We start from the raw sequence: 17,362 nt of genomic DNA, 5'->3' as shown, positions 1-17,362 counted from the left end.
AAACGAACTTTAGAGTTGTATAGTGTGGGCACGTGGCCAAGTGGTTAAGGCATTGGACTAGCGACCTGAAGGTCGAGCCCCAGCCGAGGGATCGTGTTGTGTCCTTGAGCAACGCACCTAATCACACATTGCTCTGCGACGACACTGGTGCCAAGCTGTATGGGTCCTAATGCCCATCCCTTGGACAACATCGGTGGCGTGGAGAGGGGAGTCTTGCAGCATGGGCAACTGCTGGTCTTCCATACAACCTTGCCCAGGCCTGCGCCCTGGAGAGTGAAGACTTTCCAGGCGCACATCCATGGTCTCGCAAGACTAACAGATGCCTTTAGAGTTGTATATGGTGACATATCCTGTATGTGCTTTGATAATAAATTTACTTTGAACTTTGAACCTCTTCAGAATCAGAATGAGAATCAAGTTTAGTATCGCGGATGTATGTCGTGAAATTTGGTGTCTTCTGGCAGCAGCACCATGTAACACATAAAATTCTTATAAATGACAGCAAGAAATATATACATATACATGATTAACTAAATAGAGAGCTAGTGTTCATGCATGGGTTCATTGTCTGTTCAGAAACCTTATGGAGGAGGAGAAGCTGTTCCTAAAACATTGAGTGTGGGTCCTGAGACTCCTGTACCTCCTCCTTGATGGTAACAATGAGAGGAGGGCTTGTCCTGGATGGCGAGGGCCCTTAATGACAAACGTCACCTTTTGTCCGTGGCCTATTCTGCTGCCACGATGCCACACTCAGGTTGGAGGAGCAACACCTCGTAGTTGGTTGGGGTGTTAGAGATCTAATATAAGTTTATAAATTGCTGACAGGCATAGACAGAGCAGACAGTCGGTATCTTTCCTCCCAGGGTCAAAATATCCAATACCATAGGACATGCATTTGCAATAAGAATGGGAGAGTTCAAAGGAGTTCAAACGTGGAACAAGTTTATTTTTTTACACAGAGAGTGGCGATGAGAGACCTTCTCAGTGTGATGCTACTGATGGGGATTAGGAAGAGGCTTTCAGTAAAGAATGCTGTGTGCCCTTCACACTGTGGAGGTCCTCTAACCTACTGTTGGTCAGAATTAAGCAGAGACTCCTGGTAAAGTGATGATGGGAGACATTCCCATGATGAAGGTATCCCAATCTACTGATGGTGGGGATTAAGCAGAACCCTAAAGCAATGGAGAGAGCCCTTCCTATGTGTAAGGGCCCTCCGCAGCCACATGGAGAGTTACACAGTTAAATAGCACAGAAGAAGGCCCTTTGATCCAACCAGCCCATGCCGACCAAAAATTCCACCCAAGGCCAGAAGACACTGAAGCAGAATTAGGCCATTTGGCCCATCAAGTCTGCAGCAGCATTTGTTCATGGATGATCTATCTTCCCACTCAACCCCATCTGCCATAAGATCATTCCGTCACTTAACTGAAAACCTTTGCTTAATCCCCACAACCATTGAATACGAGACCCTCATCGTGCGAAGGTCTCTCGCCATCATGTTACTGGGAATCTCTGCTTAATCCCCATTATCAGTAGGTTGGAGGACCTTCATAGTGAGAAAGGCTCCCAACATCTTTACTGAGAGCCTCTGCATAATCTCCTGCCCTCTCCCCATTATCTTTGGCGCTCTTACTAACTCAACCTTTGCTTTAAATGTACCCAGTGACTTGGCTTCCACAGCCATTTGTGGCAATAATTTCCACAGATTTACCATCCTCTGGCTAAAGAAATTCCTTCTCAGCTCTGTTCTAAAGGGACCTCTTTGTATTCTGCCACTATGCCCTCTGGTCCTAAACTAATCCCATTTGCCTGTGTTGGTCTCTCTCTTACGGAACCTTACCAATCAATGTTTCTATCTAAGTGTTTTTTTAAATATTGTTAATGTCCCTGCCTTAATCATTTCCTCTGGCAGTTTATTCCATATTCTGATCACCCTCCAGGTGAGAAGGTTACCCCTCAAGTTCCTATTAAACCTCTGCCCTCTCACCTTAAACCTGAAGTTCTTGATCCCCCAATGCCAAGGAAAAGACTGTACCCATTCACCCTATCTTCTGCTCTTGGCGAAGATAATAATCACCCACGGGTGATGGTTCAAGACCATTTCCACCCCAGGCAGGGGTAAGATGGAGAAATGTTGACCCTCTGCCTCCTTATTGCAACCCCCTAGCACCTTCCCCCCCGCAATCCCTGCACGTTACCTGTGTAGCAAACGAAGGGTAATAAATATCGGCAGGGGGCGTCGATCCACTGGCCTTCCTCGACATAAACACAGACCGGAGAGAGGAGGCTGTAGCGGTGGGGCTGGCCTGGCTTCCAGTGGACGTAGGTGACCGGGCTGCCATCAGCCCACTCCCAGCTGTCGGCCATCTGCCACTCATTGTACAGACCGCACCAGCCTTGCCTGAGCTCGCCGAACAGGGCACGGGTGGCGTTGCTCTCCTGCTCGCTCTGAATGCTCAGCAGATCGGTATAGTGCAGGCGGCAATAGTCCCGGGCGTCGGGCCAGGTCCTCTCCCCATTGACCTTGTGATACAGCCTCTTGGGTGCACTGTCTTGGAAATGCAAATATAGAACCTTTGGTTGTCAGCCCATGTCCTGGACGCACCATAGTCTGGAACGTTAGACTGGATGCGTGGGGGCATAGGAAGTTCCAGTATGTGGCGGACTCTGCCCAATTCATCCCTCCCCACCATTGGTAGTATTGTCAGGAACCGCAGTCTCAAGAAGATAACCTCCATCATTAATGATGCCATCTTCTCACAGCTCTCATTCGGCAGGAGATACAGAAGCCCAAAGTCCCGCACCACCCGGTTCAAGAACAGCTACCTCCCTTCAACCGTTTGTTTCTTGAACAAGCCAGCACAACCCCAGTCACTACCCTGATATAGCAACACCATGACCACTTTCAGAGCCACACAGACTAAATGCCAGAGGAGCCCAGCATGCCAGGCAGCATCTATGAAAATGAATAAATTGTCAACGTTTCCATAGAACCATAGAAACTACAGCACAGAAACAGGCCCTTTGGCCCTTCTTGGCTGTGCCGAACCATTTTCTGCCTAGTCCCACTGACCTGCACACGGACCATATCCCTCCATACACCTCCCATCCATGTATCTGTCCAATTTATTCTTAAATGTTAAAAAAGAACCCGCATTTACCACCTCATCTGGCAGCTCATTCCATACTCCCACCAGTCTCTGTGTGAAGAAGCCCCCGCTAATGTTCCCTTTAAACTTTTCCCCCCTCACCCTTAACCCATGTCCTCTGGTTTTTTTCTCCCCTTGCCTCAGCGGAAAAAGCCTGCTTGCATTCACTCTATCTATACCCATCATAATTTTATATACCTCTATCAAATCTCCCCTCATTCTTCTACGCTCCAGGGAATAAAGTCCTAACCTATTCAACCTTTCTCTGTAACTGAGTTTCTCAAGTCCCGGCAACATCCTTGTAAACCTTCTCTGCACTCTTTCAACCTTATTTATATCCTTCCTGTAATTTGGTGACCAAAACTGAACACAATACTCCAGATTCAGCCTCACCAATGCCTTATACAACCCCATCATAACATTCCAGCTCTTATACTCAATAGTTCGATTAATAAAGGCCAATGTACCAAAAGCTCTCTTTACGACCCTATCTACCTGTGACGACACTTTTAGGGAATTTTGTATCTGTATTCCCAGATCCCTCTGTTCCACTGCACTCCTCAGTGCCTTACCATTAACCCTGTATGTTCTACGTTGCTTTGTCCTTCCAACGTGCAATACCTCACACTTGTCAGTATTAAACTCCATCTGCCATTTTTCAGCCCATTTTTCCAGTTGGTCCAAGTCCCTCTGCAGGCTCTGAAAACCTTCCTCACTGTCTACTACACCTCCAATCTTTGTATCATCAGCAAACTTGCTGATCCAATTTACCACATTATCATCCAGATCATTGATATAGATGACAAATAACAATGGACCCAGCACTAATCCCTGTGGCACACCACTAGTCACAGGCCTCCACTCAGAGAAGCAATTCTCTACCACCACTCTCTGGCTTCTTCCATCGAGCCAATGTCTAATCCAATTTACCACCTCTCCATGTATACCTAGCGACTGAATTTTCCTAACTAACCTCCCATGCGGGACCTTGTCAAAGGCCTTACTGAAGTCCATGTAGACAATATCCACTGCCTTCCCTTCATCCACTTTCCTGGTAACCTCCTCGAAAAACTCCAACAGATTGGTCAAACATGACCTACCACGCACAAAGCCATGTTGACTCTCCCTAATAAGCCCCTGTCTATCCAAATGCTTGTAGATTCTGTCTCTTAGTACTCCCTCCAATAACTTACCTACTACTGACGCTAAACTCACCGGCCTATAATTCCCCGGATTACTTTCGATCCTTTTTTAAACAACGGAACAACATGAGCCACTCTCCAATCCTCCGGCACTTCACCTGTAGACAGCGACATTTTAAATATTTCTGCCAGGGCCCCCGCAATTTCAACACTAGTCTCCTTCAAGGTCCGAGGGAACACTCTGTCAGGTCCCGGGGATTTATCCACTTTAATTTTCCTCAAGACAGTAAGCACCTCCTCCTTTTCAATCTGTACAGTTTCCATGGTCTCACTACTTGATTCCCTCAATTCCATAGATTTCATGCCAGCTTCCTTAGTAAATACAGACGCTAAAAACCTATTTAAGATCTCCCCCATTTCCTTTGGTTCCGCACAAAGCCGACCACTCTGATCTTCAAGAGGACCAATTTTATCCCTTACAATCCTTTTACTCTTAATATACTTGTAAAAGCTCTTTGGATTATCCTTCACTTTGACTGCCAAGGCAACCTCATGCCTTCTTTTAGCCCTCCTGATTTCTTTCTTAAGTATTTTCTTGCACTTCTCAAGCACCTGATTTACCCCCTGTTTCCTATATATTTCATACAACTCCCTCTTCTTCTTTATCAGAGTTGCAAGATCCCTTGAGAACCAAGGTTCCTTATTCGGGCCAAGACCCTTCATCAAGACCACTTTGATCACTTTGCGCTACAATTGACTTTGCTTTTGCCCTGATGGTGCTCTTTCTTGTCAAAATTTTGTATGGTTTACATTTAGTTTAATTTTTTTTATTCTTGCTAATGCTGTTTATCTGATGCTGCGTGCCTGAGACACTCCTGCAAGTATGTTTTTTTTTATTGCACCTGTATACACATGTACTTGTGCATCTGACAATAAACTTGGCTTTGACATTGACTTTGATCTCATACCATCCAGTGGGTGCAAGGGTCAAGGTCATTCAACAAGCATGATGGCGGGGGCTGAGCATGGGCTCCCAGTAAAGAGTGCTGAGAGTCCTTCTCACGGTGAAGGGCTCCCAACCTACTGACAGTGGCAATTGAGGAGAGGTTCCCAGTAAAATTATCGTGAGAAACCTTCCACTCTCCAGTGTTGTTGGAGACAGCCACCTGAAAAATAAAAATTCCCTGTTCCGAAGGAACTGGAAGTGAAAACAGAGAATAATAATTCCCCTTTCCAGGGGGGAAAAGAGTAATGCAAGGGGGCAGAATTTTAAGGTGATTGGAGGGAAGTATAGAGGGGATGTCATACATAGAGAGTGGAACATCCTGCCAGGGGTGTGTTAGAGGCAGATGCATTAGGGGAATTTGAGACAATCTTAGATGAGCACACGAATGATAGGAAAATGGAGTGTATTGTGGGAGGAGAGAGTTTAGAATAGGATAAACCGTCGGCACAAGATTGTGAGCCAAAGGGCCCTTACTGTGCTGTAATGTTCTACGGTCTATGGAGAGAATTCAAGTAGAACAATGGCGTAAAGTGGGGAATGATCCTGGGATTGTACCGGGACTGTGGGGAATGATCCTGGGATTATACCGGGACTGCGGAGAATGAACCTGGGATTGTACCGGGACCGTGGGGAATGATCCTGGGATTATACCGGGACAGTGTGGCCACACCTCACAGAGCAATACAGCATGGGTACAGGCCCTCATGCCGACCACGGTGCCCACCCTGCTAGTCCCAATGTCCCACATTCAGTCTACATCTCTCTAAGCCCCGTCCCCCTGTGTACAATCATAGTGCCGCTTAAACGATACTATTGTACCTGCCCCGACACTTCTCTGGCAGCTCTTTCCATATGCTCACCACACGCTGTCTGAAAAAGTTTCCCCTCTGCTCCCTCTTAAGCCTCTCCTCTCTCGTCTTAAATCTAAACCCCTTAGCATTGGATGACTCTACCCTGAGGAAAAACTATTACTGTCCTCCATATTTTTAAGGTTCCTTAAGGTTGTCATAGCTGGGGTTGTTAGTGGGGACAAGCTCCTACTACCTATTAAATGCTCCCAATGGTGTGTGTATCAAATACCCTCTGGCAACCAAGTCCACCTCCTACCTTTCACCGGTGGCTTAGCCACTAAGCCCAGCAGAACCATTTCTGCTGATGGGAGAAGGGGTACTGGCGTAGACTTCAGGTAGACTTCAGTCATGTTAGCCGTGGTTGGCAGCTCATCTAGGAGAGGGAAAACTCTGCTCTGAAACCTCCACTGCCTTACAGCTGTACTCCCATGGGGAAGGCTTGTGAACCCCAGGAGAAAAATCTGGAGCTGAACTCCCGAAGGCAGCCCGACATTCAGTTCAATGCTGACTGGTCACTTTGTTTTTGTCCAGGTGACAGACTGGAAACACTAAATTGGTGGAGTATTTAACTTGTTCCTACCTACATTAAGGTCGCTGAGAAGATCCGAATAATCCTTTGATCCGTAAAGTATTTCACTTCTTACTGCTGGTCCTCCATTCCTAGCCGGGAGTCCTGGGGGCTTGGAACTGGACTTCAGATCTGTTGAGTGACAAACGATAGCGGAGCCTCAGTCAGCGTTTCCTCGTTTACATAACAGAAGCACAGGTAACATCCAAAGGCAGAGCAATTCATGGGAACTTGGCTTTGAATCACGATAAATACAATCCACTAGTCTCACCCAATCCATGCCAGTGTTTACTTCCCACACAAGGCACCGCAAGTCTCATCCCATCTCAGTTTACCAGCATCGCTTTCTACCACATTAGACCATAAGACGTAGGAGTAGAGTTTGGCCATTCAGCCCATTAAGTTTGCTCAGTCATTTAACCATGGCTGATTTATTTTCCCTCCCAACCCCATTCTCCTGCCTTCTCCCATGACATTTGACACCCTTATTAATTAAGAACCTATCAACATCCACTTTAAATAAACCTAATAACTTGGCCTCTACAGCCATCTGTGGCCACAGAGGCATCACTTTCAGGCTAAAGAAATTCCCCTTCATCTCTGTTTTTTACTTTATTAATTATAAAGTGCAGAATGGACCCTTCCCGCCCTCCAAGCCAGGCTGAGCAGCAAACCCTGGCTTAATCCTAGCCCAATGACAGGGCAATTCACCATGACCTACCAGCCGGGAGGAAGCTGGAGCACCCAGAGGAAACCCATGTTTGGTCACCAGGAGAACGTACAAATTCCTTACAGGCAGTGGCGGAAGCTGAACCCGTGTCACCTGTACTGTAAATCGTTAGGCCAACCACTGCGCTGCCACACCACTCATTCGAAAGGGACATCCTTCTCTTCTGAGGCTTTGCCCTTTGGTCCTAGACTCTCTTGCTGTAGGAAACATCATTCTGCATGTCCACTCTGTCTCCAACTCTCCGTCTCCCCATCGATGCTTCATTAGTCCTCATGAAGGGTCTCAGCCCAAAACATTGACTGTTCATTCCTCTCCATGGATGCTGCCTGACTTGCTGAGTTCCTCCAGCATTTTGTGTGTGTTGCTTCAATCGCCCGCTGCATCGTTATCCTGAACACCCTCCCCAGAGTATTAAAGCTCTGGGGATCCTGAGGAGAAGGACGATGGGAGAGAGTAACTCCAAACGAGAATCCTATGGGAGTAGAGTCACAGAGTCACCGGGTCATCTGTGTTCAGTTTCATTTGCCCTGCTGTGGGAAAGTTGGTATTAAACTTGAAAGATTTCAGTAAAGACTTACAAGGATGTTGGTAGGAATTGAGGGACTGAATTATAGGGAGAGGTTGGACAGGCTGGGAATTTTCCTTTAGAGAGTGGAACACTGAGAGGTGATCTTATGGAGGTATATGAGTATATTGGAGTATTGTGTCATCTTATTGTAGTCCGGTGGTCGACCAGACACTCCACACGAGTCCGTCTCTGTCTTCTCGCCGAACGCCCTCCTCGGGGTCCGACCCCGTTAGTGGACATCACAGCACCTGGTCCATCCTCTGTCTCACTCTCCCGCACTTCTGCCCCCAAAACCCTGCGCATACAGTATCTTCAAATACACCAAAACCATAACAACTATCCCAATTGGTTCATAACATCCTCTTATCAGTAACGTGATTCAACAAACTGCTAGCGGGAAGGACGTTCTCAGCGTTTAACATAACAAAGAAGCATTCCTAAGTATAACATAACAAAGAAGCCATTTTAATTAGCCTCCGCAGTAACATAAAAGATGAAACCCCCTTACACTATTATAGTAAGTACGTGGAAGTTTTAGGGAGGGTGCAGAGGAGATTTACCAGGGTGCTGCTTCAATTACAGAGCATGTCTTATGAGGAAAGGTTGAGAGAGCCAGGGCTTTTCTCTTTAGAGCGAAGGAGGATGAGAGGGATCTCCCTGCGGAAGGTGGAGAGAGAAAGATGTGCTTAGTGGTGGGGTGACATCTCAAATGTCCTCTTTCTTTAAGGATCGTGGTTTCCCTTCTGCTGTCATCAATGATGCCCTCACCCGCATCTCCTCCATTTCCCCCACTTCGGCTCTCACCCCATCCTCCCACCGCCACAACAGGGACAGAGTTCCCCTTGTCCTCACCTACCACCCCACCAGCCTCCGGATTCAGCACATTATCCTCCGCAACTTCTGCCACCTTCAACAGGACCCTACCACTAAGCACATCTTTCCCTCTCCACCCCTCTCCGCCTTCCGCAACTCCCTGGTCCACACACCCCTCCCCACGGGTCTCCCACCTGGCACTTATCCCTGTAAGCGCAAGTGCTACACCTGTCCCTACACCTCCTCTCCTGCCACCATTCAGGGCCCCAAACAGTCCTTCCAAGTGAGGCAACACTTCACTTGTGAGTCTGTTGGGGTCACCTATTGCATCCGGTGCTCCCGGTGTGGCCTCCTCTGCATCGGTGAAACCCGACGCAGATTGGGGGACCGCTTCATCGAGCACCTCCACTCCGTCCACCACAACAGACAGGAACTCCCAGTAGCCACCCACCTCAACTCTGCTTCCCACTCCCATTCAGATATGTCCATACATGGCCTCCTCTACTGCCATGATGAGGCTAAACTCAGGTTGGAGGAGCAACACCTCATATACCGTCCAGGTAGTCTCCAGCCCCTTGGTATGAACATAGAATTCTCCAACTTCCGGTAATTCCCTCCCCTTCCCTTCCCCTATCCCTATGTCACTCTGTCCCCTCCCCCAGCTGCCTACTACCTCCCTCTTGGTTCCACCTCCTACTACCCATTGTGTTTTCCCCTATTCTTTCTTCACCTTTCCTGCCTATCACCTCCCTGCTTCCCACCCTCCGCCCACCTTCTTTACAGGGGCTCTGCCCCTTCCCCGTACAGTCCTGATGAAGGGTTCCGGCCCGAAACGTCGACCGATCTTTTCCCGGATGCTGCCCGACCTGCTGAGTTCCTCCAGCTTGTTGTGAGTGTTGCTAGGTATACATGGAGAGGTAGTAAATTGGATTAGACATTGGCTCAATGGAAGAAGCCAAAGAGTGGTAGTGGAAGATTGCTTCTCTGAGTGGAGGCCTGTGACTAGTGGTGTGCCACAGGGATCAGTGCTGGGTCCATTGTTGTTTGTCATCTATATCAATGATCTGGATGATAATATGGTAAATCGGATCAGCAAATTTGCTGATGATACAAAGATTGGAGGTGTAGTGGACAGTGAGGAAGGTTTTCAAAGCTTGCAGAGGGATTTGGACCAGCTGGAAAAAATGGGCTGAGAAATGGCAGATGGAGTTTAATACAGACAAGTGTGAGGTATTGCATTTTGGAAGGACAGACCAAGGTAGAACATACAAGGTAAATGGTAGGGCACTGAGGAGTGCAGTAGAACAGAGGGATCTGGGAATACAGAGACAAAATTCCCTAAAAGTGGTGTCACAGGTAGATAGGATTGTAAAGAGAACTTTCAGTACATTGGCCTTTATAAATCAAAGTATTGAGTATAAGAGTTGGAATGTAATGGTGAGGTTGTATAAGGCATTGGTGGGGCCGAATTTGGAGTATTCTGTGCAGTTTTGGTCACCAAATTACAGGAAGGATACTGATAATGTTGAAGGAGTGCAGAGAAGGTTTACAAGGATGTTGCTGGGACTTGAGAAACTCAGTTACAGAGAAAGCTTGAATAGGTTAGGACTTTATTCCCTGGAGCGCAGAAGAATGAGGGGAGATTTGATAGAGGTATATAAAATTATGATGGGTTTAGATAGAGTGAATGCAAGCAGGTTATTTCCACTGAGGCAAGGGGAGAAAAAAACCAGAGGACATGGGTTAAGGTTGAAAGGGGAATAGTTTAAAGGGAACATTAGTGGGGGCTTTTTCACACAGAGAGTGGTGGGAGTATAGAATGAGCTGCCAGACGAGGTGGTAAATGCGGGTTCTTTTTTAACATTTAAGAAAAACTTGGACAGGTACATGGATGAGAGGTGTATGGAGGGATATGGTCCATGGGCAGGTCAGTGGGACTAGGCAGAAAAATGGTTCGGCACAGCCAAGATGGGCCAAAAGGCCTGTTTCTGTGCTGTAATGCTCTATGGTTCTATGGTTCTAATGGGGTTGAGAGGGAAAAATTAACCAAGCATATTCAAATGGCAGAACAGGTCAAATGTCCCAATTCTGACTCTCACAAGAGGTTCAACAAGGGGGAAACAGGGATGAGGGGCCAGGTGGGTCACTGCTGCTTCTCGTTACCTTGGTAGCAGATGAAGTTGAATGGGAAGTCACAGTCGGCCTCGTGCCACTCTCCGTCAAAGATGGTCACACACATGGGCAGGCTGTTGTTGAAGCTGTAGGGGTGCCAGAGGCCCCACTTGGAGTATCTGAAGGGGTCTCCGTTGGTCCACATCCAGCCGGACATCCCGTCGGTGTACAGGCCGATCCAGCAGGGCCTGTGCATGAGCCTGGAGACCAGGCCGGCCTCCTCCGCACTCCGCATGCTCACCAGGTTGGTGTAGTGGTTGCGGCAGTAACTCCAGGCTTTGTTCCAGGTTTTCTCCTCCTCGATCAGGAAGTATTCCCTGTCCGCACTCAAGATTGTCTGGTTCTGAGCTTAAAAGAAGATTTCCAAATGGTAATTTTAGTATCTTGCGAGTACGAACACAGCAAAGTGCAGCAGATACACATTGGCAATGGCTAAAACAAGGACATAATTTCAAGGTGATTGGAGGCAAGTGTAAGGGGGAAATGTCAGAAACACAAGAGGTTCTGCAGATGCTGCAAATCCTGAGCAGCACACACACACAGAGTGTGCTGGGGGAGCTCAGTGGAGCAGGCAGTTCTCTACAGAGTTTGTGCACGCTCCTCGAATTTCCAGCATTGGCACATTTTCTCTCCTCTATGGAGAGGAGTCTACAGACTCTATGGAGTCTAGATTCTGGGCCAAGACCCTTCATCAGGATTGGAGAAGAAGGGAGAAGAAGCCAGAATGTGGGCATGTCTGAGGTAGGTTTTACTTTTTGCACAGAGAGCGAAAGATGCGTGGGAATCCAAGGTGGATGGTACATGAAGAAATAGTAAGGGGCATTTAAGGGACTTTTAGAAAGAAAAAATGGAGGGCTGTATGGGAGGGACGGTTCAGATTGATCTTGGAGCAGTTAAAGGGTCAGCACAACGTCGCGGGCTGAAGGGCCCGTACTGTGCTGTTCCATGTTCCATTTTAACAGGAACAGGCCCCTCGGAAACAGACTGCCAGGGAAACTGATAGAAGCAGACACAATAGTGGTGTTTAAGAGGCAATTAGACAGACACATGAATATGGAGGGATATACACCATGTGCAGGCGGACAGGTTTAGTTTAATCTTGGATCTTGCAAAGGCTTGTACCAACATAGCATGCTCACAACTCACTTACACTGACCCACCTTTGGAAGGTGGGAGGAAACCAGGGTACCTGGAGGAAATCCACCCAACTGCAGAGAAAATTTACAAACTCCTTGCAGACAGTGGCAGGAATTGGAGCCTGCTCGGTGAAAACCGATTGTTGTAAATCGAAGCAGTAACTGCTGTGCTACTGACAGGTGTACAAGGACATAAGGAGAGGCTGAATGTTTCTGCTCCTCACGGAGCAGGTATGGGCCTGATGGGGTGATCGGCCCTCTTTTGCTTTGCAATGAGCAAGTAAATCCCTTTCGGCACCTGGCTCTCCTCTCATTGTTCCAAATTGCTGACTTTCCCCCTGATACCTGATGTTCAGGAGAATGACAAGGGGTATTATACAAACATAAATAATGAAAGGGATGGATAAGATCAAGGCAGGGAAGTTGTTTCCACTGGTAGGTGAGACTAGAACTGGGAACATAACCTCAAGATCTGAGGGAAGAGATTTAAGACAGAGATGAGAACCAACTGCTTTTTCCAGAGAGTAGCAAACCTGTGGAATTTTCTGCCCGTGGGAAGGAGTAGTTGACTGTGTTGAAGACAAAGTTGAATCGATTTTTGCACAGCAGGTGAATTAAAACTTACGGGGCAAGTGCAGGTAGGTGGAGCTGAGTCCAGAGCCAGATCAGCCATGATCTTATGGAATGGCAAGTAAGCTCCAAGGCCCAGCTGGCCGGCTCCTGCTCCAACTTCTTCAGAATCAGACTCACTTACTTATCAAGTGTGCATCGAGACGTGCAGTGAGACGTGCGGCTTGCGCTAACGGCCAACACAACCTAAAAAGGCTGTGCTGGGGGCAGCCTGCAATTGTCACCACACGTCCCAGCACCGACACACGCACACAACCACGCACACTTCCAATCCCAGGACAGGCCAACTCCGAAAGCATACGCATATCTGGCTCAGGGACTCCCTGACTTGGGTGACCATCCCTGGCCTGCATCTAAACCTTGGACACGTTCTTAATTCTGGGGATCTCCCAGTAGCTGTCTAATGTCAAAGAGAGAACTGAAGCAAAAGGAAACTGGCAGAAACATCATGCAGATACAAATTCCTCATACTTGGCCTGAAATTCCTCCTGGATATGGTTTCCTGCAGAGTTAAATCCTTGTGTTCGCCAATAGCTGGGGTGATGTTCTCTCTGGGAAGAACAGGATGAAGGTGCTGTGTGTCTGTGGGATACAAGAGTACAGGATAAAGTGAGTAATTCACCATCCATTCTCAGGAGGTGGTACACATCAAGTCAAAGGAGAATCCAAATCCAAGAGTCGTGATTATTTAGGTACTCCCATCTCAAAGTTCAAAGTACATTTATTATCAAAATGTGTATATGTTACCCTACACGATCATATACCGGTGGGGGGGTGTGAGAGAGAGGGAGGGAAGGGAGGAAGGGGGAGGAATGGGGTGGAGAAGAGGGGAAGAGGGTGAGGAGGGGGCGAGGTGTGAGAAGAGGGGGGAGTGGGAGGTGGAGATGGAGGGTTTCGAGGGGGAGGAAGGGGTTGGGGTACAGGGGTAGAAGGGGAGAGGGAAGGGTAGAGGGGGAGGGGAGAGGGAAGGGTAGAGGGGGAGAGAAGAGGGAGAGAAGAGGAGGGAGGAAGGGGGAGGTAGATGGGGAAGAGCGGTAGAGGGTAGGTGGGAGGGGGGAAATGAGGGGGAAGGGAAAGAGGAGAGAGAAGAGGGGAAGAAGATGGTGAGGAAGAGAGGGGCGGAAGAGGAAGGGGTAGACGGTGGGGTATGGGGAGGAGTAGAAGGGAGAGGGGGAGGAACAGGTGGAGTCAGAGGGGAGAGGGGGAGGAACAGGTGGAGTCAGAGGGGAGAGGGGCAGTAAGAGGGTGAGAGGAGAGATGGGAGTGGGGGAGAATGAGGGGGAGGTGGAAGAAGATGGGAAGGGAGAGAGGGAGAGAGGGGAAAGTGGGTGAGAGAGGGAGGTGGAGCGGGAAGGGTGGGAGGGTGGTGGGAGTAGGAGGGGGAGGGGAGAAGAGGGTGAGGAGGGAGGAAGGAGGAGAGGGGCGAGGGGGTTAGGGAAGAGGAGAGATGCAGAGAGGGGTAGAAGGGGAGGGGGTGAAGAGAATGGGGATAGGGGAGATGGGGACAGAAGGAGGAGATGGAGGGAGGGAGGAGGGGTTGAGAGTAAACAAACCAATGTTGCTAAAGTTGAGCAAGGACAGGTAGCAGAACATGTGTAAACATGCTTTGACTGGCCCTTTTCTACACATCACACACTTTGCACCATTGAAGTGAGTAAGAACTCCCCTTTTTGCCATTATCCAATTTAAATGTAATTAACTGGAGCTAATGAACATACCAGCACATAATTGGGATGTGGGAGTGGGATTGGGGCAGTCAAACATCTATCTATCAGTCTGTCTACCTATTTATCTGTCAGTCTGCCTATCTATCCAGATATCTACGTGTATCTATCTATCTGTCTGCCTATGTATGTATGTAAGTATCTATCTATTTATCTATCAATTTGTCTGCCTATCTATCTCTCTGTCTGTCTGTCTATCTACCTCCAGGGTTCTGTGTGTACACACCAGACTCCAGGGCATATCCTCGTATTCACGTATTGACTGATCCATCTGCAAACAAATGCAGTTCACAGTATCTCAGGGCACCTGACAATAATCGGCCATTAATTCCAAATTGAAGACTCAAATTTCTTTACTGTTATTTCCAGTACACACGTGTTAAGGAGAATGAAATTGTTTAAAATGTGTTGAGCGGCCTTTGACAGCAGGGCTAGCTAACCCATTGCAAAACAAGTGGGAGATCCCGAGAGCATATATGACCCCGAGAGCAGAAATAGGCCACTCAGCCCCTCGAACTTCTTCTATCACTCAATAAGAGGGTCTTATTGTAAGCTTGACTCCACGTACCAGGTAACCATCCATCTTCCTCGCTTTTTGAAAATGTATCTACAAGCCCCTTAAGAGGGGTATAGGTAGAGTGAATACATTCTGGTTTTGGAAGAGACTAGAATTAAAATTCAGCTTAGTATGAAAGGTGTTGCTCAGGAATCAGAATCCACCATCTACAACAGGCCCTCCTCTCATCACTACCATCAGTAACATGAAGATACACGCAACAGTTTCTTCCCCTCCACCATCAAATTCCACAAACCCATGAACACTACCTCACCACTTTGTTCTCTCTTTGCACTCTTTATTTACTAAATACTCCTTGTTGTAACTTTAACAATTGTTTTCATCCTGCACTGCACTGCTACCGCAAAACGACAAATTTCACGAAGTATGACAGTGATGATAAATCTGAATCTGAAGGGTGAAATATTTCAGGGGAGTACAAGTGGGAACTTTTTCACTCAGAGAGTGGTGCAAATGTGGATCAAACTGCCAGCTGAAATGGTAGATGCAGGTTCAATTGTGACATTTAAGAGAAGTTTCGATGGGTACATGGATGGGAGGGGTCAGAGAGCTATCGTCTGGGTCCAGGTAGATGGGATTCGGCAGAAGGTGAGGTTGGCATAGATTAGATGGGCTGAATGGCCTGTTTCTGTATTGTAATATTCTATGACTCTGCTTCTGCTACCCATTGAGTTCCACAGATTCATGGCTCTAAAGATCAAGGTCACTGAGGTGGACAGAAAGGCAGATTTGAGGTTACACTCAGAGGTTACTGAGGTTACAGTACTGAGTGATGGAAATGCATTGATGGGCCTGTTCCTGTTCCCCATTCATCAACTCATACCAATAGTGATGAAGACACCACTTTATAAAAGCCCACTGATGTCCCTCATGAAAACCAGCCTCCCATTCATGGACTCCTTCTAGATGCCCTGCTGCTTCAGGACCACATCCAGTATAATCAAAGACCGAACCTATCCTGGTCATTCTGTTGTCTTCCCCCAGACAGTACAGAAGCTCAAAAACACAGACCAAAATGCTCAAGGACAGCTCTACCCTGCTGTTATCAGACTTTTCTACTATAAAGCAGGACTCTTGATCTCTCAGTCTACCACTTCGTGGGCCTTGCACTGCTCTTCTTCTGTGACTGTACCCTGTATTCTGCATTCTGTTTTCCCCTTCATACTAGTTCAATGTAATTATGTTTTGTAATGATCTGTATGGATGACATTCAAAACAGTTTTTCACGGTATCTCAGTACATGTGATAATAATAAACCAAATATGAATTAATGGCCTTCAGAGATGGAAAGTTTTGTCTTTTAAGCTCAGAGCACATGGAAATGAGACACCAGATGCTCAGTTCCACTCATAACCTTCTTATGTAGAGCCCCAACAAACCCGTAAGTTTAAGGAGACAAGACAGTTGAGGAAGGACATTAAATTGGTCTGCCACATCCAGTGAATTAATAGTGTTCTTTTCCTGTGTTGCTCCAGCCCTTATAAGTATTGATTGTGGATTCCTCTCCCTAACTCTCCCCACTTCCTTGTTCTTGAGACTGAACTCTCTCCACCAGCCTGAATGAGTGCAGATCCAGGCAAATTTGCAAAGCTGAGCAACAAAGCTGCCCTGTAGATTGGCACCTTGGCACCCCCATCCAGCACCCTGGACAGTTCCAGCCTCCACAACCAGCATGCAGTGTGCACCGCTGATAAAATACAGTGATTTGCCCAAACTGCTTGTGCAAGTCCCTCATCCTTCCTGATAACTACGGTTTCTCTTTCCACCCCAAGCCGCACACCATCTTGGAAGCCATCCTGAAACCTCTACCTAATGACCTTTGTCTTCAGAAGGATTGCAATGGATCAAGAAGCTGGATAACCACCCCTTACTCAAGGGCAATTATGGCCATACAATAGATACTAGTGGTTCCAGAGATGCCTGCTAACTGCAGGAGCCCATGCAATTATCCAGTATCCAAATGAATGCACCCCTTACCTTTTGTTAAACCTGACAAATTTGTGATCGCTGCTGCCAAAATGCCCCCAACAAACCACATTCTAATCCACCTCATTCCCCTGAAACCAGAACCAGCAAAAGATATCTCCTATCCAAGAGAGAATCTGCAGATGATGGAAATCCAAGAAAACACACAAAATGCTGAAGGAGCTCAGCAGGCCAGGCAGCGTCTATGGAAAAGAGTCAACAGCCAACATTTTGGGCTAAGACCCCTCAGCTGAGAAAAAGAGATACAAAGTCAAAGTTAGAAGGTGGGGGGAGGGGAGGAAGAAACACAAGGTGATAAGGTTGAAACTGG

General features: G+C 47.5%; 1 protein-coding gene across 1 annotated transcript in view; it reads right to left on the bottom strand.

The window, feature by feature from the left end:
• Positions 1-17,362, bottom strand: part of LOC134346463 (C-type mannose receptor 2-like) — a 66,600-nt gene that overhangs the window by 11,152 nt on the left and 38,086 nt on the right. Inside the window, exons 10-12 of the mRNA XM_063047831.1 lie at positions 10,991-11,347; positions 6,729-6,848; positions 2,199-2,552 (exon numbers count right to left, since the gene is read on the bottom strand). Of these exons, the coding sequence (XP_062903901.1) occupies positions 2,199-2,552; positions 6,729-6,848; positions 10,991-11,347 (831 nt within the window). The remainder of the gene's footprint in view (positions 1-2,198; positions 2,553-6,728; positions 6,849-10,990; positions 11,348-17,362) is intronic.

This window comes from Mobula hypostoma, chromosome 5, assembly GCF_963921235.1.
Source record: "Mobula hypostoma chromosome 5, sMobHyp1.1, whole genome shotgun sequence".
Classification (NCBI taxonomy): domain Eukaryota; kingdom Metazoa; phylum Chordata; class Chondrichthyes; order Myliobatiformes; family Myliobatidae; genus Mobula; species Mobula hypostoma.
The sequence above is the reverse complement of the archived record's forward strand: the minus strand, read 5'-3'. Positions and strand labels throughout refer to the sequence as shown.